Here is a 27,229-nt window from a genome sequence, read left to right as displayed (position 1 = left end):
GGAACACAAAAATGTCCACGAGTATTAAAAGGCTGATACATCTGAGAAACATCATCATCATGGTTCTTCACTTCTTTACATCATCACCTCTTGTCTCCATCACTCCTCTTTCCCTTCTTCCATTTCCTCTTCTCCTCCCCCTATTCCTGTTTATTTCTCGTCATCTCCTTTATATTCTATTTTTTGTATTGATTTATCTATCTTAGTCGTGTGTTAACGTTTAGCGCATTACTTACATCAGGAGTGACACGTTATCCTTATTTTATTCATATTTTTCAGTCTCGTCATTTTATTTGAAAACAGTTTGGATGGACAATTTTAACAATCGGATATCTAACAATTTATTGAGTGTTTTTGTTTTTTGTAGTTTTGTGTAACTGTGCTACTTTATGGCAGGTGTGTTTTTATTAATTGTGTTTTTGATATCACGCAAAAGTGCACTTTGCTTTTGTGATGCATTGAACGTTCAAGATTAGACAGTATGCTTGTCAAAGTTGAAAACAAAAATTTATCTCAATCCCAATTAGGTACGTTCGAATTAGATTTCGTTTATTTTGTGCATTTTTTCCAAGTGACGAATAGGTACAGCATCCATGGCAATTTTAATGATGATCGCGATACGTCCTCATTAATTCTATAGCACAGAGAAAATTGCGGAGAGAAGATGTTGAGGACAAGAGATTTTTTTTCTTCTTTTTTTACTGACTTTGATAACTTTAAAATAAGCTCCGATTTTTTTCCACTTCCTTCCTGTAATTAGTTCCAGCTTTTAACATTATTTGCCTTTTTCTTCGTGAAAAGTAATTGAAGAAAAAAGTTTTTTAAAAAGAAATACCTAAACGTTAATTTTTCGTATCCTTGTCAAATTGAAACCTAAGTGGAAGAGAGTTAAGTCTCAATTTAAATTGCCGTTTACCACCTAATTTGTTATCAATGAGATTGAATTTTTTAGTGCTAATTGGTAGCTATTTATAATCGACTTTATAATACTCGTAGTTAAAAGTGGCTAACACTTGTAAAGAATAGGTAAGACAAAACTGGACCTTTAAAATTTCAAGCATTTAAGGTCGGAATTTTCATTTTATATCTTGTGTCCGGATTTGTCCAGTTTTGTCTTATTTTAAATGTGCACATTGCATATACAACATAATGTTGGGCGCTCATACAATTTGTGCTCAACTTTTCGTGGGGCATACCTACAGGGCAGCGATTTTACACGCTTTGATATTTTGATCTAACTCAATTCGAAATCATTTGACTTACTTTTAAAGCCAACTAAAATTTAAAAAGCTTGATAGTGATAAAGGGAGCGAAACGTAAAGGCGTGAAAGGAGGGGGGGGGGAGAGGTTTAAATACTATTCCTTTTTTTAGATTATACCTATCTATGTAAATAAAATAGAATAGAATATCTCCCAACATGCAGATTTCATGCAAACTGCAAGCAAGTGGAATATGGAAATTATATTTTCCAAAATTTTCCCTCTGGTATTAAAAAAAAAAAAACTCATTACCTGTGGAGTTAATTAAAATGAAAATTGAACAGAACAGGTACCTACCTACCTACCTACCTACCTACCATTTATTTGCCGTAGCTTAAAAAAAAAAATGAAATAAAATAATATTATTAAAATAAAATATGCCATATCCATGGTGTTTTGATGGTTATTTTGAGGTTGATTGAACGATTTTGCTTGGGGATCTATAACCCATTCTCAATATTTTTATGTTAATAATGGGCACGTGGGAATAGACCACCCCTATCACACAGAAGTCTTCAATCATGATGCCTCTCTTTGTTTCAGTTAGAGCCATTCGCTGCCAACTCTGACTTGGTTTTCTTTCGGCCAGAATGAATCTGTTAAGTCAGCATGAAATCCTATGAGAGCTCCGTTCATTTTACCAGGGATAACTTCATTGACGGAGACCCATGTTGATCCGAATCGCGTTCATGTTATGTATCATAACACTGAGTAAGAGCACAAGGTAAATTCGGCTAGTCTTGGAATACAATATTTATAACTCTGTTAGTCTTAGAATAGAAAGTATTCTAATTTGCTGAAATTAAGGCCAGCCACTCACTATCAGGTAGATCTGATAGGTAGGTACATCTGATCAGGTCCGCCTGTAAGGTCTACTTGATACCTGATGAGCACACACACTATCAGGTAGACCTGACAGGTGCGGCTGAACTAATAGTGAGTGAGTGGCTGGCCTAAGAGTGCTAGATAAATTTTGCTGGGTCTCATTCCTGAAAGGGATGGTGTTGTAGCTTACATGATACAGCTGAACGTTTAGTATACAACTTATTATAGTACAAGAAATATAGTGCCGTGCTAAGCGAAAACGCCGTATGTCAAAAAACCCTACTTTCGGGAAATCGAGTTTAAAGATTTCAATCTACCTGTACGGCGACACGTTTTAGTGGTTTTTAAGGGGTTTAGGATAATGAATGTCAGAGCTTCAAATTATCCGGATTCCGGATTTCAACTCCGAAAACGAATTGGAGAGTCAAATAGGAAATTCGGATTCAGAAAAATTGAGACTTTGGTCAAAAATTTTTGAAAAAAAAAAAAAAAAAAAAATCGATTTTTTTGACATACGGCGTTTTCGCTTAGCACGGCAGTATAGATACCAGGTTTTTGATTTATAAATCGGTTTTTCCCCCAGTCACAAAAAGTCTGCTACCACAGAGCGTCTGGCTAATGTAACTCAAACCATATCTCAACTATTGCACGGATACGACATTCGTTTGAGACCAAACTTTGGCGGTGATCCCTTGTATGTTGGTATGGATTTGACCATTGCCAGTTTTGATTCTATCAGCGAAGTCAGTATGGTAAGTTCTATTGTCTATAATCCAAATCAGAAATACTGAAATAGACAGCATTAAGCAGAAAGGAACCTTCCACAAGGGAAATTGTCTCATCTCAATGCTGTTCAAAGGAGGGCAAGTATTTTTGTGAGAGTAGGGGTCAATATCATTAGCGTTTCAATGTGACACTTGCAACAGACACATTGAAATGTCATATTAGGACATGGGCAACATTTAACAATCTTTTTGAAAATGGATTTGCTCGTAAACAATTCGCTTTATGTAAAACAATAAAGGATTTAGGAGAGCTGCAAAATACTAAGCATTATGTTCAAGGCTGAACATTATTTTCACATTAACCTTGTGAAAACAACAGGGATTAGGGCTTCACAACTTTACATAGTATCGTAGATCGTAGTAACCTTGAATAAGGGAGGTTAGAGGATAAAATAATAACACATCAGACAGTTACTGTAGGTAGCCCTTAATGTCCACACTTTCCTTCTGTGTATTCTATTGTGCATTTTCCAAGACTCATAAACTCATAATGTACGTATACCATATTGATTTTGAATATATTCTCCAGAGATGGTCTCTTGAGAAGTAGTTGTAAATTGTAGAGCAATAAAATGGTGTACCTATATACATAGTATGGTTGAAGGACGCGACTGTCACAACTTCATAAAAGTCGGATTGATTTCGGATGATCGGTTGGGGTATTTTTGCGATCTTTTTGGTATACCTACATGTAGGTACTTAGAAAGTGAGCTTTTATGCTTTTCCATCTCCAATTATTTCTAATCATTCATTAGGTACCTGTGTACCTACTTGTAAATTGAATTGTATTGCCTATATTTGTTTACTTCCAGGATTATACAATTACAATGTATTTGAACCAATATTGGAAAGATGACAGACTAGCATTCAGTTCGGAAGATGAAGTGCTAACACTTTCGGGCGATTTTGCTGAAAAAATCTGGGTTCCAGACACTTTCTTTGCAAATGACAAAAATAGGTAAGTATGAAATAGTAACAATTTATTATTATTTTTAATAATAATAAAAAAGATGTTGATAGAGGGAACTGTAAGTAATAATGAGATCTTAATTATCATCCCGAAATAGAAGAAAGAAGAACGACAGGATTAAGTAGAAAATTAATTACTCGTACATAAAATGAGTATCTGGATCTTGGGATTACATTTTGCTACTTTTTTACATTACGAGGATAACTGGATTATAGAACCTACTTAGGTACCTAGCTATTATAATTTATAATCCCTTTGCTACTTTTTTACATTACGAGGATAACTGGATTATAGAACCTACTTAGGTACCTAGCTATTATAATTTATAATCCCTTTTTTTTTTGCAAATAGGTAATGTCCCTTTTACCTTATTGGATCAAATTCATGAGTGGGAAATTCACTGGGACCAATTTTATTTTGTAACATTTTTTTTCAAGTATTTAAAAAAGTACCTAATAAAAAAAAAATGGGAGAAAGAAAACATTGATTTTGGTAGAAGTTTTTTTTTCTATAGGTACCTATAAACAAACAAACAAACCAACCCAATTTCCTGTTTTCTGAATGGAAGTTTTACATAGCTTTAAAAAAATTAAACGAGGAATAAAAAGAATAAAGAAATAAAAAGGAAACTGTGAAGATAATGAATTAAGAAGAGACAAAGGCGATAGAGAAGGAAACACAATTATTGTCACATTTAAAATTCTCAATTAAATAGATAGGTACAAAAATAATGAAAAAAAAAGAGAGTGAGGAAAAAAGGTTTCTTGGTGTTTTATTATCAAATTTATCAAACACGCAAATAGAGTTAATAAAAATTTAATATCATCTTTATCACAAAAGAGGCTAAAAAGCTCGCGAAGGCTTAAAGCGAAATAAGTGGTGAGGGGGAATTTTATTTTTACCCAATTTTAAGTAGAATTTATATTAAATATTTATATAATGGTGGACCCTTTTAAACTTTACTTGATCCTGAAATGAATAATGAATCCCTTTTGGCTGCGAATGTTTGGAAGTGTTTTTGTTTATTTATGAGGTTGGGAAAGGGAAAACATGACTTCGGTGAGAAAAGGACTAATTGCCATGCATTTTTCTCCGTCATTTGTACCTACGGATATGAATAACGTTGTGTTCAGCCGCGCTTTTACAAACGTTCATTTCGGCAAATTTCTTTTGCCCTCCTGACAAATGGGGGAAAAAGTTCAAAAGGAACTAGCGCTTTTCACGACTTTACCGTTGCCACAGGTCGCTCATGTTTTGCAGACAGCTTCCATAATCAATGGTGATCAAAATTGTCCACGGTTCGGTGGCTGGGACTGAACCAAAGGGTAGGTAATATGGTAATATGTAATATGTGATTCCTCATCACTTCTTTCAGTTTTCTTCACGATGTCACGGAGAGAAATAAGTTGGTACGACTAAATGGAGATGGCAGTATCACCTATGGAATGAGATTCACCACAACTCTGGCCTGCATGATGGACCTACATTATTATCCTTTGGATAACCAGAACTGCACCGTTGAAATTGAGAGCTGTAAGTATAGAACAGAATAGAATATTGGTATATACCTTCCATATCGGAGGCTGACTTACATACTTGGCCGATTTTCTAGTCCAGTTTTGAATCAATCAGGAAAGGCTTTGGGGGGAGAATTCTACTATGTAAATAAGAAAGGGCTGGATTTGACGTCATTGGGTGGTTGCAAATCGGTGTTCATCGTTCTTGAATGGGACTGAAAACTCCCCTCTCCCAGCAAAAAAATCCCTTCCCCCTGCAGTGGTATAAGAAGAGAGGTTTACTCCTATCTTGAAAAGTGGTTAACCCCTACACCATCTCTCTCTCTCTCGCCCTCTATCTCTCTCTCCCTCTCCCTTTTTTTTCTCTCTCTCTCCCTCCCTCTATCTTTAAGACGTCAGGTGAAAAAGGTTAAATGATTAAAGCAACCTCTTTGTTAATACATAATGTATTACCTTTCTGTTTTCCAGACGGCTATACCGTGTTGGACGTTGTCATGTATTGGAAGGAAACCCCAGTTCGTGGCGTAGAAGAAGCACAACTCCCTCAGTTTACCATCCTAGGTCACGAAACCAACGACAGGAAGGAGAAGTTAGCCACAGGAACCTACCAGAGACTATCGCTGTCGTTCAAACTGCAGAGGAATATAGGATACTTTGTGTTCCAGACTTATCTGCCTTCTATTCTCATTGTGATGTTGTCCTGGGTGTCATTCTGGATCAACCATGAGGCAACTAGTGCTCGTGTGGCTTTAGGTATGTCCTCTGGGAGCTCTCAACTTCTTCTTTCTTCACCTTTTCCCGTGACGGGGTCAGCGTTTTTTTTTTTTTTTTTTTTAATTCGTTAATTGAGTCCTCGGCTTTTAAAATCAATCTCAAGAGTACCTACTTAGGTATACCTACAAGCATGATTGTGAAGCATTTAAAGTAGGTAGGTATTTTATCAATGAAAATAAAATAGAAATTGTGAAACTGAACGAAGAGTAGGTTTTCGCTGAGATTACCTCATTCATACTTTAATCTATTTGATTGAAGAGTCGGTAACTTTGTAGAGGTCCATTTTAACTATTGTGTTGTATTCGTTTTCCGTACAACCCAATAATTTAATCTACTTGTTTAATCCCCGTGTCGTACCTTTCAGGAATAGACACCGAACCATTTTTCTGACCACATTCAATCCTTTTTCTTTCAGGAATCACCACAGTTCTTACTATGACCACTATTAGCACAGGAGTGCGAAGTTCCTTACCCAGAATTTCCTACGTGAAAGCCATTGACATCTATCTTGTCATGTGCTTCGTGTTTGTGTTCGCGGCTCTGTTGGAGTATGCTGCTGTTAACTATTCCTATTGGGCTGATCGGGCGAAGAAAAAGCCCAAAGCGAAAGAACCAACCCCTCTAGGTAATTATATTAGGCTGTGCATTTTTAGCTAATACTTACTTAATTCTTTCGTAGGTAACACTTTTTTTTAACGGTAGAACACTGCTATCGAAAGCCGTATTTTACTTTGTAGGTACTGGGGGGAGGGGGCTGTCGTAATAAAGGAAGAAGCTATGAAGGTCGGTTATCGAGTGCGGGTAGTTTTCAACGTAGGTAACACTTTTTTTTAACGGTAGAACACTGCTATCGAAAGCCGTATTTTACTTTGTAGGTACTGGGGGGAGGGGGCTGTCGTAAAAAAGGAAGAAGCTATGAAGGTCGGTTATCGAGTGCGGGTAGTTTTCAAGGACTTCTGATGGGCAACCACACAAGCCCTCTTACTATTTACCTAACTATAATTTACCTAATAAAGAGTTGCGAGGTTGTGTAACTATCCAGTTGAGATGGCACCTAGTCAACTATAAACCGTACCCAAGTGGACATTCAAGAGTCCTTGCACTCCGTGCTTATGGGTTTTCTCAACACTACGAGGTCGGACTTATGAAAGGCGTTATTAGGAACGAATTATTCATAGTGCTAGGTATAACAAAATCCTAGTGTACACTTCATTAACTTCATTGAGAATTAAAAGCTTTGTTTAACCGCCTCTCGTGTACACTTGAGCATTTGTTCACGACTATGAATTCGTCCCTAAGGGCATTGACTATTGTTCTGGTCTAATTAAGGAATTACTGATGATAAAATTGCATGCCTAGGCTGGGATTTGAACCCGTGTCTTCTAATATAATTAACTACTAAGTAGGCAATTATGAGGAGCGGGAAAACCGGGGTGTAAAACTCTGGTTAACAATAAGAACAACACAGTATTTTAATTTTGAATTTGTTTTTATTTCTAAGATAATTAACATACATTTTTACTTTCCTTACCTATAGCCTATAGGAAGGAAAGTAATGTTTTTATACTTAATATCAATAGACACATTTATCTGTTCTAACTAAAAACACGAATATTACGTAAAACCAACATTTACAACATCAAAATCTAAACAGATAAAAAACAACATTTCAACGTATAAATAAATATGTAAGCACGCTTGTTGAAACTGAATTTGTTTTCCATTCTTTTGTTTTTTGTTTTAAATGTTGAGTTTTAAACAATATTTTATTATTATTAGAATATTCGAAAAGTTCAATCCTACATTACTAAGAAAACTGAATGAAAATATGTTCGTATACATACTGTATGGATATATCACCTTATATTATACACAAGCAGACTATACTCCAAATGATATAAACCTAAGAATATACACACTAAAACTTCAAAAAACAAAGAAAAGTTTGTTTTTTTATTCAAATAAAATATCACAGTTTTTTGAGAAAACAAGAATTTCTGCTTTTCCTATGAAATTTCTTGTAATAAGTCTTTGTTGATATAAAAATAGGTGGGAGAGGGGAATGATTTATCGTTTCTGAACATTTATTCGAAAATATTTTGAACTTCTCCTTTTGTTACATTCAATATATGAGATAGGTGTCTAGTCTAAGTCATTAAAGTTAGAGAATAACGATTGATGGAAAGAAGTTCACAAATAAAGTTACAATTGATTAGGACAGGGTATATTATCTCCTTCTCATACCCATCCTCCAATTCAAAATTCTAACGTTCATTGAATATTAATCAATCATTTGCTTCCCCTTTCAATCCGAATGATTAAGAAAAAATCAAATGTCTCAATCAAGGTTCAAATCATTTCCCCCTCTAATCTAACACAATATTTACAAACTGTACAAAAATATGATCATATTGTAAAGCTAAGAGAAATAACTACACTAGAAGTAAAAGGTAATGGTGGAAAAATAGAGGCAGATACACGTAACGACAAATGTTTAGAGACACATCGATCTTAAAATAATAAAATTAAATTAGTTTGTACAACAAATTAAAATGTTCGCTTTTGAAAATAAATGATAAAAGCTTGTTTGCTTTGGAAGGGGGAAAACTTGATTAACTAGTTAACTTATTCAAACACTTCTGAGATCGTGACTGCGCCTTGTTTACTGACTACTAGTTCAGCACTTAGAACTAGAATGTAGAATTGATTCTAGCAAAAAATTTGACCAAGAGCCGGATGATAAATTACAACTTTTGTAATATACTGATATTTAGTCAGAAAACTGCGAGGCTACAACTCAAGAAGTGATTTCAACACTAACTTATCCAAGTTAACAACTTGAAGACTTTGGTTCCTCAACAACTCCCACCGGTAATTCAACATTCGCTATATCCCGAATACAACCTCCGCCTACTCGAATAGTCCGGACTGGTTTCGTTCTGCAGATGGCACACCACGGTCTCTCCGTCTAACACTGCCACGGTCTGAGCATTCTGTTGCTCTCTCAGTCTCTGCCGGAACGCGGCGTTCAGTGCCGTCCGAAAGTTTCTATGCTCGGGGTCAGGCGTGACTACCGTGCTACCCGGGATGAGAGGCCTATGGTCCGCGTAGCTCCGTGAGGAATGCCGAGAGTTGTTCCCGCGGACTCGAGCCTCCTCCTCCGTCAACTCCCTATCGCTGCTAGACTGGGTCTCTCGCTCTCCATCTCGCGCCTCTCGCATCTCCCTCTCCCTTCTCCTCTCTATCTCTTCATATACAGGGTCCTCTTCTCGTGACCGGGACTCTCGGGAGTCCCTGGACTCAGGGTCAGTTTTAATCTCGTAATAGATATGATTCCAGGGACTGTACGATCTGCCCCTCGCTCTATACGAGGCTTGGCTACTGGTTGACGGGTGATTGTCTCGGTATGGTTGACGCCCGTAGGAGTCATGACTACGGCCTCGCTGAGTACCGTACCCATACACACCTCCTCCTGTGCTTGTACCTGACGGTAGAGTTTGATCTCCACCCCGGTATGTAGCGTCATAGCGGCTGTAGTGAGAACTCTGCAATCAACATATAGGGATACTAAGTATTAGTTAATCTGTGATGAAACTAGATGTATATGATGTATTATCAATACATATACAAAGTATTAATTACGAAAATATTAAAAAACAAGATATTCGGTGGAAGATTTTGAACACAGGCATCAATCAGTTAATCTAAAAAGGTACTGACACTTCATCTCCAAATAAAGATTCCTACTCACCCTAGGTTGTTGTCTTGTAGTTAGTACCAATTTAAAATAAGTTACAATGTTGATTATGTATTGTTGCCAAACTCTATTGTAATTATTTTAAATAAATAAATACAATTATATTATACTACTACTCACCCTAGGCGCATAGGTAGGCTCTTGCAGCACATGGTGCGGGGAATTATCTGCCGTACTATGGCTGTTCACAATTGACGAATTTCCATTCGAACCTGCGGTCTGCGTACTGGAGCGCGCCTCTCTACTGCTAGCTCCCTCCCTGTCTCTGCTGGGACTAGAGGGGAGAGTCTGGCCACTATAAACAAGCCATATTCGATTCTATTTTTTCGAGTACTTACCACAATAACAAAACCAATGGGTAGAATGAAGCTGTACAGAACCATAACATTGGGAGCTAACCAGCAGTACTCTTTCGTGCCATAGTTGCCAGGGAAGAAGAACGAACATAGACCAACCACTACAAGAGGAAACCCATAGCCAAACAAATAGTACCACTTGATTCGAGACCTCTCCACTTCAAATACTTCAATGAGCATTACGTATAGCTGGAACCCTGAAATTGAATCAAAGAGACCTTTCCACTTCAAATACTTCAATGAGCATTACGTATAGCTGGAACCCTGAAATTGAATCAAAGTCAATTAGGAATCATGGAAATGAAACTTAATTAGGAATCATGGAAATTAAGCTCAATTAGGAATCATGGAAATTAAAATAAATTATGAACCTTGAAATCAACCTCAGTGCTGTAGTGGTTAGCACGTTGGACTCTAGATCTGGTTGGTGGTTCGAGCCCAAGCCAAGTGATAAAATTTGGCGTAGTGTATTAAGCGGGGAACAATTAGGAATCATGGAAATTAAAATAAATTATGAACCTTGAAATCAACCTCAGTGCTGTAGTGGTTAGCACGTTGGACTCTAGATCTAGTTGGTGGTTCGAGCCCAAGCCAAGTGATAAAATTTGGCGTAGTGTATTAAGCGGGGAGCAACATTTGTGACATAACGACAAGCATTTATCAACACAATGAAAATTAGTTTTTCCTATGCACCCTGAAAATAAACCGTTATCCGCATGCCAAAAGGTTAAACCCACTGTTGAGGTACCGAAGTACCCTCTTTCATCCCCCAACATAGAAAAGTCAGAAAGCGACTTTTCTGTGTGTAAACATAGAAAAGTCAATGCCATAATAACAGAAGACATGGCCACCGAAGTCAGCATCAAGGTAGTCCTCAAGCGGAAAAAAACCTCCCCTCGTTGTAAAATAAAATGTTGTAAACTCATTTTACGAGATGGGAGCGTTATAAAAAATGTTTTATATGACTCTGAGCGTGATACGAAGTAACGAGCACATTACGAAGATTTCTGCCACCTTATATTTTTTCTTCTGTCCTATATAGTGGCTTATTTGTCTCCTATGTTCCATGTGTTTGTAGGCCTCCTCACTGCTGATATTATTCTGCCAAAAGTATACATAAAATTCCAAGTAGAATTGAATAGAGTTGTTCTAATAGAATATTTTATTAACCCTGGGTAGGTGACTAAGTCAAGAGAGATGAGTGCTGAATTTTACTGCACGAAAATGGTGATTTTTTCTTCTGTCCTATATAGTGGCTTATTTGTCTCCTATGTTCCATGTGTTTGTAGGCCTCCTCACTGCTGATATTATTCTGCCAATAGTATACATAAAATTCCAAGTAGAATTGAATAGAAGTTGTTCTAATAGAATATTTTATTAACCCTGGGTAGCTGACTAAGTCAAGAGAGATGAGTGCTGAATTTTACTGCACGAAAATGGTACATGGTCTCGAAACCCCTCTTACCTTCTAGTAACATCCAGACGAAGGCGCAAAGGAAGAAATAGTGCAACATGACTGCTACCATGCTGCAGAGTAATGAATTGTTTGTTTCCGTCACTCCTACAATGAAAACTATCTCCGCCACAAACAAGCTCAGGCACAGATTCTTGTGAATTGTGAATCTCTCAGACTGAAAATCATAAAAACGAAAAACAAATTTCATATCATATGGAGAGACGGAGATTAGATAGATATATTTGTAACGCGGAGAAATGCACACATAGTGCATCCTAGATTTCATGCATACGTTTCCATAAATTTCCATACATTTTAATTTCTTTAAACAAAGAGACAAAACTCACTCATTCATCTAACGCTGCAGTGAACAAATGTCTATGTATCAACTGTATCACATCCACATCCTATACGAATTTCTGTTTGAAACTCATCACTCACAGAGGAGCGATTTATCCCCATCAACACACAAAGTATTTTAATTTAGGGCTCATATAAAAACAGTTTTATGGTACAGAAGAGTATAACTTTTGCATTTCCATGAAAATTTTGTGTGTGTGTCTCTTGTCATGCTAATTTTGCTGCTGTTCAAAATGTCGAGAGCTCTTATGGTATTTTCAAAACTGCAGCTATTACAATCATGCTCAGTTGGGTTTGCCAAAATTAAAATGCAGAAAAAAAAACTAAATACCTAGAATAGTTAATTTAACTTTACGATCACAGTTTCAAAACCAACAAAAAAAGCTGTAAGAAACACTAAAATTGCAAAAAGTGGAGAAAAAAAATGCTTAGCTGTAAATGACTTTAATAAAAAAAAATAAAAAAAAAAAAAAAAAAAATCTAGTTGAAAAAGAACGAGGACAAAAAAAAGGAAACTTTTGCCACTGAAGAAGTATTTTATTATTTTCAAGACACAACAGAACTTTTTTTACTAGGGGTTCCAAAATAATTCCAACACCTTAGAATCCCGAACTCTTATTGGCTAACAGGATCAGTTAAGTTTCGTAAACTTGCTCAATAAAGTAGTGCACCAATAATATGCCGTCACCTTCACCAATAAGCACCAAATCTGCCGTCACCATTCGGCGAAAGCTAAAGCCGCTAGAACTTATAACCCCATCAACTACAACAACCACCAATAGCAACAGGATCTGTATCCCCTCCTTACCTTAGAAATGCTGATCTAGATTGATCCCGCGGCTTTTTCACCGCCAATGTTTTGTTTGCGTGACGACACATCACCACGATTGTCATCGAAAGGAACACCAGATTGATCTGTGAAACATGAAGAAAAACAGGTGTAAAAACACAAGATTCAGAAAAAGAAGGAAAAGCTTTTCCTTGTGAAATTTAAAGGAATTCCTACAATCAGTATTCATAAAAAAGGAAATCAATGCTTTTCCTCTCATAAAAGTAATGGGTATTTCGATATTCATAAAATTGACCTTCGCTCATTAATATGTAAACATGATGCTATGGTAGACGTTTTACTAATTGATGGAGGAATTTCTCATAAGGAAAAGCAAATGATTGTGAATACGACAATGGGCAACTGATCTTCTTCTACCATCCGTTTTGTTTTACTTTTCTCATGAGCAAAATAAATGCTTTCTTAAGAATGGCCAATGAAACACATGTAAAAAAACACGAAGAAACATATGTGTAAAACACACAATATTAACACAACCATTAGGGTTCTTACAAGAGAGGATTGACAATGCGTATATGTAATGTGAAAACAATTCCCAGAAGTACGTTTCAATAATGTCGAAATGTAGGGAAATGAGACAAGAGTGTGGAGGAGAAATGGAGAAGGGACGGGGAGGAGGAGGAGGAAGGAACAAAGGAAGGAGGAGGAGGAGGAAGGAACAAAGGAAGGAGGAGGGGGAAGGAAGGAACAAAGGAAGGAGGAGGAAATAAAAAGCAGAGAAGTGGGGACTCACATAAAACGTTTTAAATTGTACTACATACGTACAACCATTTTTCATGCTGGCGGCAATATTTTTATTACTGGATACTTCAGTTAAATCTACCTATTATTAGTATTATTATTACGATCAACATCGTCATTATTTTGCTTTTTATTTAACGCTCACGCTTGAACTCTTCATTCTAATTCAAGATTTTTTTCTGTAACTTTTATAATGATTGTTATTAAAGATTCTTTACAAGAAAGAAGAAAACTGAGGAAAAAAGTTTGAATTGTGATTGTGCCTTACTTGAATAACTTTGATTCAAGATTGTACGCTATGATAACTTTGAAAGATGAGGGATGAAAATCAGTTGTCTGAAAGGGAGAAAAAGATTTACAATGAAATTTTAAAAACTTACTCAGATTGGTAATCCCAAAACACACAAATGGGATCGGTCATGTTTTCCGTTCTAATGTGTTCCAATCCCACTAGTATAGATTCCTTGAGTGAGATGTGTTTCCCACTCCCTAGGGAAGCTCCTATGATTCTACTGTTGAGGAGTAGGGAGGAGTTCCTCATGTCTATAGGGATCAAAACTTCATGCAGTCTCTCATATGTGGAGTACACAACACGGGTTACATCCTCCATAGCATTGTCATAGAAGGAACTAGCTTTGATCTCGATCCAATTCTCATGTCTATTCTGCCACGTATCATTTGCATCATAAGATGTTGACACCAGGGGAAACCGCTCCGAACTTTTCTTTAGTTTATCCAACTCTATCACGTGTATACTTATCACTGCAACAAATAAACGTTATCTTACAGTTCTAAAAGACATTTCTACAACTATTACGGAGAGAAAACTAAATAAAAACTCCCGACTAGAGAGATAATTACCATTATAATAATTAGAATGAAATGAACTTTCAAAGTTCACCCTAGGGAACTGAAACTTAGTACAAGAGATTTCAAAGTAGCAACACACCACGCGTTGAAAGAAATGTCTCGAGCAAGGGAACGAATTTCTCAATTAACACAGAATTACCGTCTACTTGGAGACAAAACAACACATACACATGAAATAATCATTACTAGTATACCCAGCCCCACTCTAATCACACTTAGACAAAGCTTACGAAAACTGACATTACGATTAGAAGACTAACGCTAACATTTCCCTCACAATATACAGGATTCAAATTTCACGAAGAATTTATACAAGTTCATCCAAAGTATGATAAAATGGGAAGTATAAAAATCAAGAGGGTAAACTTCTTACATTCTCCGAGAGAGTTTTAAGTGTCAAAAGTTTAAATTGGAAGAACTTCCCTGTTTTATAACAGGCTTACTTTACAGGTAAGTAAGTAGGTGTAATGTGTATGTTACTAATAACTTGTTCAGACTTTCAAGTACTGTCTCAAACTTGGCAGGGTAATATTTTGAAAATTTCACAAGGAACTAGAACTTTTTGCTATGTACGGGTATTACTCAAGTACTGTCTCAAACTTGGCAGGGTAATATTTTGAAAATTTCACAAGGAACTAGAACTTTTTGCTATGTACGGGTATTACTTTTTTCGTTTTTCCTAATGAAGTATTTATACCTATTACAGTACATAATTATAAAATAGGTAACATAATATGCATTATACAGAACAGAGCAAAATGATTACTTCAATAACACTCGGTTGTAGCATTTAGTACACCTAATTAAGTTATTAGGGTGTGTAACACGTAAGTTTATTTCCATAATAAACTTTTCATAACATTGAACATTACATACACCTAATTAAGTTATTAGGGTGTGTAACACGTAAGTTTATTTCCATAATAAACTTTTCATAACATTGAACATTACAATTATTATTATTATTCTGAGAAAGCTTTGTAGGGCGCCAAGACATTTCTCCTGACAGCACATCGTCCCCAGTTTTATAAGAATGACAGTTAATTATTTTTAATGGTTAATATAAGTAGATAGAGGAAGTTTTAATCTCCATGAAAATTTTGCGGCCTCTTTTAATTTAATTAGGGCAATTATTTCTACAGTTTTTTCTCGTAAAACTTGTCGTCTAGTTTATGCCATTTTTCTTCCAGTAATTTAAACTATCGCCCTTTTTTATTGAAACTTATTTCTTAAAAATAACCTATATAACGACTGCTGGTTTAGTTCTTACTATAAAGATAAATAGAGTTTTTTCTCTCTTTCTCCAGAAAGTTTATTATGGAAATTTTTGTCTCCAGTATTTTAAGCATAACTTTCTTCTCCTCTAACAGCATCTTTTTATTTCCACTTGATAAATTTTATTCCCTCTTGCATTTTAATAAACTTGTATCAATTCAGGAAACTGTTTTCATGCTTGTCATAATAATATTCCAGACCCAATCTAAAATTTAAGTTTATAGCTTAAATGAAGGGGTGGCAATGAGGGGAATGCCGTAGGCATTGATATACCCAGTCCCACAAGTTGAAAAGTTAACTTTAGTATCCTTAGGACCTCTTATCCTCTGTTCTGTTCTCTTGCTATAGTAATATAGTTCATACGTGTTATGCTACGGGTAGTCATGTGAACATTTTATTTGTCAATGGGTTTTTTATATGACTATTTTTCGCATGCATTTTCAATACTTCTCTTTTTGAATTTTTAATAGAAAAAGGGGGAAATATCATACGTGTTATGCTACGGGTAGTCATGTGAACATTTTATTTGTCAATGGGTTTTTTATATGACTATTTTTCGCATGCATTTTCAATTCTTCTCTTTTTGAATTTTTAATAGAAAAAGGGGGAAATATATTTATGTATTCAGGACAAAAACATTAGTGCTTACAATAAAAAGCAACGATATAAAACAAACAAACTACCCTAACACTAGTCAGTGGGGAACCGTGACTACTGGTAAGTCCCCCAGATCAGGTCATTCTATATTTTGAAATTTCATTAAAAACGAACACAATTATCCAATGAAGAGAAAAGTAGATGAGAAGGAGGAGGAGGGTTAATATGTGATAACAATAAAACTCAAAGAGCACGATAGTATGTGCAGAGGAAAAAGAAGAGGAGAAATTGTTGCAATAAAATAGAGAATAACGAAGAAAAAAGGGAGATAAGATAGAAATAGTGGAGAATGGTAGATGAAGGAGAAACAGTTAAGAAACCCAATGGAGATACAAATGTTCTTATTCAAAGGACTTTAACAGGGTCCATAGTCTTATAAGTGGCCGGAATATTGATATAGGTATTTCAGATTGAAACTATCTGCTCTACATATTATACACCACTGGAGTTTAAACATAAAATACAACTGAATGCAACGACTCAAACAATGCAATAAAGAATAATAAAAGATGAGTTTTAATTAAATTACTAATAATAGTAGAAATAACAAAAATTACATATTATACACCACTGGAGTTTAAACATAAAATACAACTGAATGCAACGACTCAAACAATGCAATAAAGAATAATAAAAGATGAGCTTTAATTAAATTACTAATAATAGTAGAAATAACAAAAATAAAAAAAATACGTGCCACCCTGGTTGGTGCGAATTTCATTCCATTACAACATCAAGATCAATAGTTAGAAAGTGCACGAAAGTAATGGAGACTTTCTAGGAAAGCTTTCTACTGACCCCTTCTATTCCCTATCTTTGAAAGAGAGAAAAACACATAAATCACCAAGGTAGAACTTGCTTCCTAGAAATAGAAATCTTTTCACCGAATACTAAGAACTGGTGGTGGACTCAAGGAAGAATTTATTAATCGAGAAAATCTATTGGAAAAGAATCAATAGTTAGAAAGTGCACGAAAGTAATGGAGACTTTCTAGGAAAGCTTTCTACTGACCCCTTCTATTCCCTATCTTTGAAAGAGAGGAAAACACATAAATCACCAAGGTAGAACTTGCTTCCTAGAAATAGAAATCTTTTCACCGAATACTAATAACTGGTGGTGAACTCAAGGAAGAATTTATTAATCGAGAAAATCTATTGGAAAAGAAAAATGACTGAATGTGAAGGAGAGAACTGTCAAAGAGAGAACGAAGAGGGAAAAGTAGATATCATTTCTAAAGGGAAGAAGATACGCTGAGGTGAAATGAAAGGATAACGAAAACGTGAGTGACAGAGTTAAAGAAAGAATAGGTATGATTATTATAATAGACAACGAAAAAGGAGAAAAAAAAATTGAAGGAGAGAACTGTCAAAGAGAGAACGAAGAGGGAAAAGTAGATATCATTTCTAAAGGGAAGAAGATACGCTGAGGTGAAATGAAAAGATAACGAATACGTGAATGACAGAGCTAAAGAAAGAATAGGTACGATTATTATAATAGACAACGAAAAAGGAGAAAAAAAAAGATTTATGAAGAAAAGGGCTAAGAAAATAAATGAGACTTCCCGATGAAAAATAAATAACCACGAACATTTCTTTTAAAAGTGGAAATGATGTTGAGCATTCACAACTTACAACTAAAACCCTTTCAATAAAAGAAAAGAAATCTTATGAATAATTAATTCACAATACTGTTAAAATAAAATAAATAAAATATAACGCTGTAAAAATATCTTATCTTCTTAGAACTGCAGTAAAAAGGAGAAGAAGCAGAAGACCATTTGAAATTTTATGTTTTTGTGTTTTTCAACAAATAACGAAACTTTTTTTTTAATGAGCAAAGCAAGATAATTCTTGCATGAACAAATCATTGTACTTACTATTTTATCTCTTTTAGTTTTTCACAAGTTCAGCCCCTACCTTTCACAACAAATTGTAAACAGTATGCTTCACATCACAACAAGTCCTTTCTTCCTATTTGTGGATATAAAGATAGTTTCAGTTTAGAAAATGTTCCGACCTCCAGGCTTTCATTTCATAAAGTTTTCAAGTTTTAAAAATATTAAAAACCTACTGCTGACGTTATTAAAAGGGCTTTATTAATTTTAGTTTTACTGAAATACTAACTACAAGTAACGTGAAAATCTGGTCTTATAACCCTTGAAAGCAATTGTTTCCATTAATGCTGAGAAAGCAATTTGATCGCTTAGTTCCTCTAAACAAAAGTTGTTCTGACCTTGTAAACACATCTTGATCTGTAACTTTTTCATGGGCACATTTTCGACAGACCTTGAGGCAGCTGGTGCCGGTGGTATGCGGATAAATAAACAAAAGGTGTCCCACTCCAGTGGTTATTTATACTGCTCGAATGGGACTAAAGAGTCCTTTCACCACAGGAGTGGACTCAGTGTTGTGGTTCTGGAGATAGAGCGATCAGTGTGTGAACTATGAAATGTGAACTGTGAATGAGATCTTGTTCTTATAATATAAGATAACCCCTGAAAGCAATTGTTTCCATTAATGCTGAGAAAGCAATTTGATCGCTTAGTTCCTCTAAACAAAAGTTGGTCTGACCTTGTAAACACATCTTGATCTGTAACTTTTTCATGGGCACATTTTCGACAGACCTTGGGGCAGCTGGTGCCGGTGGTATGCGGATAAATAAACAACAGGTGTCCCACTCCAGTGGTTATTTATACTGCTCGAATGGGACTAAACAGTCCTTTCACCGCAGGAGTGGACTCATCGTGGTCAAATTATCAAATTATATTGAGGATAAAGTTATATGCCTCGGCTGGAATTCAAACCACATCATCCTATTTACCCCGCGTGCGCCTTGACCACAACATCAACGAGGCAGGTTAAACTCTCAAATTCTTTTCAGAAAAATCAATGGAACTCTGTCATAACTGGAAACAAATTTGGATTTAGCATCAGTTGTTTATTGCAAAAGTGCGAAAACTGAAATTCCCAGAATTATCTATGGATTTTCACGGTTGGAAAATTTTCTAATAAAATTTACAATTTCATCAGGTTTATTAATTCCCAGAATTTATTGGAAAGTTCCTGGAAGCCAATGTATCCTCGCGAATTTGACACACCTGATTTAAATTTTGATAATCTACCAAACAAAAGCTATGCTGTGACAAAGTTCATTTCTCAAACCCTACCCAGTATATGCAGTAAACATAGCTTGAAAAACCCCCAAGCCCCATGATTGAATGCTGGGAAATAAATTTGTAGGTTAAAATGCATTAAAAATGAAAGAAGACAAGGGAAAAAAAGTCAAACAATATGCAAATATAAAGATATAAAATAAAGTCAAGTGGTACACGTTATTTTCTAGTCTCACAGAAATACATCAGAGCTCGAGTCCCAAGTCTCTAGTGACGATGATGTTGAAGAGGTTTAATACATTTATGCTGGTGAAATTCCAGCTTAGATAGAGAAGAGGAAGAGGGAGAGACCTTCCTCTTGTGACATCCCATCATATTGAACATTGACAGTAACAGAACCTTTAGAAAACGTTGAACCCCTCTGGAATAGTTTTCCTTTCTTTCTTTTTTTTTTCGGTTGACGGGGGATTGCGGGAAAGTTGAAAACGGTGTCTTCAAGAAAAGTTTTGGACTAAGCTCTCGACAGGGTGAGACGAAGTTACATGACACGGAGCTTTCCACATTGTCGGAGATAAAAAAGAGTGGGATATTTCTCAGCCAGCACTAAAGTGTCTGTACAGTGGCTATCGATGAATGAGAATCTTTGTCAGATTAATTTGTTTTCACTGTAACTGTTGCAAAGAGAAAGGGGACATTCTGCGGAATAAAATCATAAATAATTATAATCATGGAATTGAAATTCGTAACAGAACAATTGTTTTTACCTCCGGTATCAAGACCTTTGCCTCCCCAGGTTAGAAAGCAAAGTCTTGCACTTGGCTATCTAGTGGCTATCGATCTTCACTCGTGTGAAATTTTCAACAGAAACGTTTCCACACTTTTTAAAATACCGTACACTACACCTTGCTAGCAGTATTCCTGCTATTTACTTAGAGGGGGAAAACTCAACACCGATATATTGCAGTCGTAGCTCCTTTTTTTTAAGCTAAAAAAGTGAAAAACTTCTTTAGAAAAACTAAAGCATATTTGTCAAGTTGAGGGCGTGGGACCTTTGCCTCCCCAGGTTAGAAAGCAAAGTCTTGCACTTGGCTATCTAAGCTATTGCTGTCGCTAAAGAAATATGCCTTACAGGATGGTCCACACTTGAACATCTACTCAACTTTCTCCTTTTTTTTACCCACAAGAAAAAAGAACAAACTAATTTAAAGCTAGAAGCAATGGGGTATCCGTGGAAATGGAACTGGGGGCGGAATGTTGAAAAACATATTCCCTGGGGTCCCCTAGCCCCACAATGAGAATATTTACCTACATGCGGGCAGGACTAAAACATTTTATACACACAACTTTTGATTTATGGAGCACAGACACAAAGTGTACTGTTATTTTTTATTTTATACGGTAGATGTGCTTGTTATAAAATAGATTACCATGTAAGAGTTGCGAAGGAATTTGAAAAATGACAGTCGATATTTACAATCCTACAAAGAGTTTTTCTTCTATCTTAGAACAGCAAACAAGATACTCAATATTATAATACAGGAGTTTGTTTATATTACATAAAGAATAGGGAAAAATCGAATAGGAGGTGGGCGGGCGGAGCAGTTGGATTTGTCAAAATGCCGCGGTCGCATGATATTTATATGGAAAAAAAACCTTTGTAAGGATTACCAACTCCAACTATACAGGGACTATTTCCCACTTGCAGGCAGAAAAATGTGGCTATCGATCTTCACTCGTGTGAAATTTTCAACAGAAACGTTTCCACACTTTTTAAAATACCGTACACTACACCTTGCTAGCAGTTGTGTACTTGTATTTCATTTTTTAAGCTCACAATTTTTCATACTTATCAGGTATTTACCTAATACCTACCTAATATGTGTATTGAGTATTTATTCCTGCTATTTACTTAGAGGGGGGAAACTCAACACCGATATATTGCAGTCGTAGCTCTTTTTTTAAGCTAAAAAAGTGAAAAACTTCTTTAGAAAAACTAAAGCATATTTGTCAAGTTGAGGGCGTGAAAGAGAAATGTGATGGGTAATCTCGAACTATAGAGACTTGTGAAGTAAATATTTGCTGAAATATCGTGAGAGTAAAACTCTAGGAAAATGTCAGACTGCATTTTCAAATCAGAGAGAGTGAAGACAGCCTTTGAACTTTTCTGAGAAGATCCACCTTGAAAAATACGCAACTGAAAGGAAATTTCGTATTGAGTTTGCAGTATATTTCTTCTTCCATGCACTAGGTACAACGTCAATCCAGGGAAAATTAACGAAAATACGACAAATACATTAAAGTTACTTACATATATTTTTGTAGGCAAGATTGACAGTCCTGTCAGTATCCCAAGCTTCAGCCAGAAGGAAGGCACTTTCCTCTAGACCCAGAACCAGAGAGGATGCCACTTGCAACTGTTCCTCCAAGGAGAGATCTGCCCAGGAAGAATATTGCAGCTCATCTAGTAGGTTACTACCCACGGCAACTATATTGGATACCAGATCAGTGGCCACAGCCTCTTTCTCCTTGTCATCTTGGAATGCGATCACATCTCTTCCAGTTTTGATGGAGGTGTCGTGAATGATCTTCGTCACTGCTAACATATCTCCTCCATACAGGACCTTTTTGTCCGTCACCTAAGGAAACAAACGAATAGATCAGTATAAGTGTTTATTTTAAGGATACTAAAGAAAATTAAAGAAACGAGTGAAAAAAGTAAAGGATTAAGTTATGCTATTAAATCGCAACTCTTCTTTTAAACTACTTAACCCAGTTTCTTAATCTCCATCAAGCGAATTACCACACCACCACTGGATAACGAGAGATAGTAATTGAATAGAGCAACCTCCGTGGCCGAATGGAAGTCACACTAGGCTTGCACACCGGAGGTCCCGAGTGCGATTCCCGGCATAGTGGAAATTATTTTATTGAGAAAAATGTGTAAAATAATAATAAAACTATCGGCGGGGTGGTTGTATTTATTTTCAACAGTTTCCAATAGGTTGACAAGTTGATGTGTACATACAATGTTGGGTTTTCTGAGAGACGTGTTTTTCACAAGAATACATGATTCGTGAAAAGCTAGGAAGATAATTAATTGCTAAGGGATGTCTTTTACAGCAATATGATTCGTAGGAAGATAACAACAACAAAATTACAAAATTTATATACAAAAAAAAGGACAAAAACACGAATGTTTCCTTGGACATTTAACAAGCCATTTTCGTCGAAATATCTAACTATCTGCAAGTAGCACAGCTCGGATAAATACATGATTCGTGAAAAGCTAGGAAGATAATTAATTGCTAAGGGATGTCTTTTACAGCAATATGATTCGTAGGAAGATAACAACAATAAAATTACAAAATTTATATACAAAAAAAGGACAAAAACACGAATGTTTCCTTGGACATTTAACAAGCCATTTTCGTCGAAATGTCTAACTATCTGCAAGTAGCACAGCTCGGATATTTTTTTTTTCTTTTTCCATTTCGCATCGTCTGAATTCTGGATTTCTTGCCTCCTCTTTCAACTTTGTTTCTCTGAGTAAACTTTTCCTCTAATTTTTTGATTAAAATATTGTTTACTTAATACCTCTGCTCGGTGAAAAGTAACGTTTCAAATGTACAAAATGTAATTATAGCTCTGGCGAAAGTGTCATTTCTTCAGTGTTCACACGCTGAAAAAATGAGTTTTGTCAAGATAAGGGAGATTAAATAAGTGAGTCGAAACATAGAAGAGGGGAAAAAAACAAGCGAGAAACGTGTGTTTCTCCTCACAAATTTTAATTAACATCAACTTGAACGTTAAATCTTTTCTGCAGTTTAAAATGAACTTTTCTTCTCACATAGTCAATAAAGGTATTGCTGGTGTTCCAGGTTCCAAGGTATGGATAGTATCCACTTCTGGTTCTATCATTTAGTTTTACTGTTATTTCATTTTCATGTTGTAGCAAACATGATTAACACTCTCGGTGTCGGGTGTGACATATGTTGCACCTGTGATATTTATGATAGGGCGTTTCATGTCCGGTAGTCTAATAATAATAATAATAATAATATGTTATATTGTGAATAAATTATACATACAGTACATACACAATGTTAATTTAAAAAGAAGATAGGTGTATAAAAGTATAAGATTAAGAGCACAGTAAAGATAAAGATAAAGATCTTACCAAAGTAAGATTCTATATAAGTTTGTGTAGATCTAATATCTAATATATCATAATCATACAGATGAGAAATGAGTACCTAGCCAACTTACGAGAGAAGCACCATAAATTTACTAAAGGAGTAAGTATTTACGATGAACAAAGCCAAGTACACACGAAGCTCAAGTGCTATGGTTCCGTTTCTAGTTCCAGAGAAGCACCATAAATTTACTAAAGGAGTAAGTATTTACGATGAACAAAGCCAAGTACACACGAAGCTCAAGTGCTATGGTTCCGTTCCTAGTATTCATTGTTCAAATACCAATACAGTAAGTACATAATATAACAAAAAGCTCTAGAAATGCACTCAGTAAACAAAAACGGATAATAAATCCATGAATGCAGCTGTAAACTCGAAATTTTGATTACTTAAGTTTGTTATATTTTGTTGATATTATATTAGAAATTAAAATGCCACAGCATGAATAATACGTGGGTTCCAAAACAAAAGAAAATGGGTAACAATGGTAACATCATGTAAAGAAATGGAGATTTTACCCTGCACTTTATTTTCTTAACATGAAATACTCTTTGTTTTAAAGTTTATAAAAATAAAGTTTGATCAAACATGTTTTAATAAGAAGAAAAGATAGGTATGGTGTTAGTGTAAGCTAGATTGCTAGCGCTAGTAAGAGCTTCCTTCATACTAAGGGTGAATAATAGCTCTTGTGATAAAATTCAACCAAGCTGTGAGGTTTACGTACATAATATACATTTGAAGATCGATGTTAGTGTAAGCTAGATTGCTAGCGCTAGTAAGAGCTTCCTTCATACTAAGGGTGAATAATAGCTCTTGTGATAAAATTCAACCAAGCTCTGAGGTTTACGTACGTAATATACATTTGAAGATCGATTCTTAAGTGTAGCAGACACGAGGATTAAGAATGGATGAGAAGATAGGGGAAGTATATGTATTTTAGTAACTTATAACAAGATTACTAAATAATTGAGGAAAACCCTCTTTGTATCTTTACCATATTTTAGAGACTTAACAGAACAAATAATGAATACCAGCTGAGTGTGGAAAAAGGAGAAAACCAACAAAGTACTAGGAAAGGAAACACAAACATGAGCAGTACCGACACAAGTGAGTCAAACGTGTTAATGTAAACATTTTTTCTAGTTCTAGATTTTTATTAAACTCAAGACACTTCTGGAGTTTAATTTTGAATAATAGTGATGAGAAAATCACCAGCAAGAGGAAGTTCTAGATTTTTATTAAACTCAAGACACTTCTGGAGTTTAATTTTGAATAATAGTGATGAGAAAATCACCAGCAAGAGGAAAAAAAGGTAAATGTATGAGAGGTGAAAGTGCTGAGGGAGTAAGGGAGACCGAACAAAAAAGACAGGGACAAGAAAAGAACTATTTGTTCCAAGTATTCTATGCTATGCATGTTTGGTAGGGTTTTACATACAACGAATTGTGCTCTTATTTAAAAGCATGCAAGTTATATGAGTACAAAGTATTAATGCATAATGAAAAACTGCTACCTATGTGGAAGTTTTACGATACTTTTTCCTCGCAACTTATTTTCTTTCAGCACTTGAGAAGTGTTAAAACAGGATGTGGAAGTTTTACGATACTTTTTCCTCGCAACTTATTTTCTTTCAGCACTTGAGAAGTGTTAAAACAGGATATGAGTATATCAGCGTATATGAGTATATCTTTTATATGAGTATATCAGCGATTTCAGATTTTATATGCAAAAATGTGTATGGGAAGATTTTGAAGCACTGCACATGGGACAATAAGGACTATTACAGCCAGCACTTGCAAGTCTGTATGATAAAGACGCGAAACGTTAACTTTTATTGTTGCTTTTATTTTAAATAAATACGTACCACAGCCCTGTTCTAATGACTGAGATTAAAAAGGCGTGATGTTGTTAAGCAAAATACACGAAGGGGAAAAATCTAACTCTGCACTGGAGAATAACAATAATAATAAACCTGCATCAATTCCTAAATAAATAAAAGGACCTTTTGATTCTGAGATTAAAAAGGCGTGATGTTGTTAAGCAAAATACACGAAGGGGAAAAATCTAACTCTGCACTGGAGAATAACAATAATAATAAAACTGCATCAATTCCTAAATAAATAAAAGGACCTTTTGATCTGTATACAATATGCTTTGATATCTACATTCAATATACACTTATACCTACAAGTAGTTAATACTTTCTCCGAAATGAGCTCAATATGAATCCTTACCTTGGCCAAGTCTCCGATGATGGTGAGTATAGACTCGCCCTCCCCGAGCCGGTTATCCAAGCTCGTAATCCACACCGATCGACACCCGGATAGGTCCGGATAATTAGGAAACCGGATAGCCACATCGGTGATGGGATCCTCGAGGCATTTCCACCGGGCATACCCGTTGGATCCCGCGGGACAGGGAACGATTTGAGTGTCACCCTTGAGGGTCCAATTCCAGGTGAGGCCGCGCGAGGTTTCAGGGGCGCAGAGGGACGTGAGATCCACCCCGGAGGGGGGCGGTGAGAGACTGGCTTTGAGAACCGCTTCATCATTACTCGACGGAGTGGCTGAAATAAAACCAAGCAAAATTTCGACTTTAGTATAAAATAATCTAGAGGCAACGCAATACTAATTCGTCTTATCATTTTTTTACCTTGAGTTTTTAGTACAAATAAATAAAATCAGTCCCTAAAGAGCTAGGCATGGCATGAATGAGAACAAGGGAAAAAAAGTCAAACAATATGCAAATATAAAGATATAAAATAAAGTCAAGTGGTACACGTTATTTTCTAGTCTCACAGAAATGCATCAGAGCTCGAGTCCCAAGTCTCTAGTGACGATGATGTTGAAGAGGTTTAATACATTTATACTGGTGAAATTCCAGCTTAGATAGAGAAGAGGAAGAGGGAGAGACCTTCCTCTTGTGACATCCCATCATATTGAACATTGACAGTAACAGAGCCTTTAGAAAACGTTGAACCCCTCTGGAATAGTTTTCCTTTCTTTCTTATTTTTCATCTTGTTCAATTGTACCTCTGTCATGTGTCATGTGGTTTACTTACAGAATAATAACGTAGATGAAGTAGTAGTAGTAGTGGAGGTACTTGTAGTAGATGTAGAGGTCACTGTGGTACTGGTGGTGGTTCTTTCCCGATCCCGGTGGTGGTTCCGATTCCGTTCAGGAAATTCAAACTTATCTCGGGGCGTTTGTTCAGTGTGCGGAGATTGCATTCGACTACCGCTATGTTTCCGATGAAATATCGGAGGAGGAGAAGGGTAATTCTTCTGCGGTCTCGGATGATATGCCGGGGAGGTGGCTAGCCAGGGAGGCATGGGCTTGGTGATGGGCGTGCTGAAATTAGCTGCAAACAGAACAAAACATTGCAATTAAAATTTTGGCGACGTGTAAAAAAGTCAACAAAAGGGTAGTGGAGAGAAAAAAGGTGATGATGCGAATTTCAATACTTCGATT

The 27,229-nt window shown here is 35.9% G+C and overlaps 2 protein-coding genes across 2 annotated transcripts; one reads left to right on the top strand and one right to left on the bottom strand.

Annotated features, from left to right (window-relative positions):
- The first annotated feature begins 230 nt into the window (after positions 1 to 230).
- Positions 231 to 8,807, top strand: LOC103509497 (gamma-aminobutyric acid receptor subunit beta-like). Its single transcript, XM_008474121.3, has 8 exons — positions 231 to 527; positions 1,808 to 1,984; positions 2,669 to 2,837; positions 3,683 to 3,828; positions 5,216 to 5,373; positions 5,826 to 6,110; positions 6,547 to 6,756; positions 8,776 to 8,807. The coding sequence occupies exons 2-8, from the start codon at positions 1,929 to 1,931 to the stop codon at positions 8,805 to 8,807; spliced, it is 1,056 nt and encodes a 351-aa protein (XP_008472343.1). The 5' UTR covers positions 231 to 527; positions 1,808 to 1,928.
- Positions 8,189 to 27,229, bottom strand: LOC103509495 (latrophilin Cirl). The gene is made up of 10 exons (XM_026823816.1): positions 26,820 to 27,229; positions 25,993 to 26,324; positions 21,874 to 22,201; positions 14,032 to 14,413; positions 13,920 to 13,927; positions 12,902 to 12,975; positions 11,710 to 12,022; positions 10,227 to 10,441; positions 10,009 to 10,176; positions 8,189 to 9,676 (listed from the first exon to the last, which is right to left on the bottom strand). Exons 1-10 carry the CDS (start codon positions 27,088 to 27,090, stop codon positions 9,008 to 9,010), a joined length of 2,760 nt encoding a protein of 919 aa, XP_026679617.1. The 5' UTR covers positions 27,091 to 27,229; the 3' UTR covers positions 8,189 to 9,007.

The sequence above is a fragment of the Diaphorina citri genome, unplaced genomic scaffold (assembly GCF_000475195.1).
Source record: "Diaphorina citri unplaced genomic scaffold, Diaci psyllid genome assembly version 1.1 scaffold504, whole genome shotgun sequence".
NCBI classification, from domain to species: domain Eukaryota; kingdom Metazoa; phylum Arthropoda; class Insecta; order Hemiptera; family Psyllidae; genus Diaphorina; species Diaphorina citri.
The sequence above is the reverse complement of the archived record's forward strand: the minus strand, read 5'-3'. Positions and strand labels throughout refer to the sequence as shown.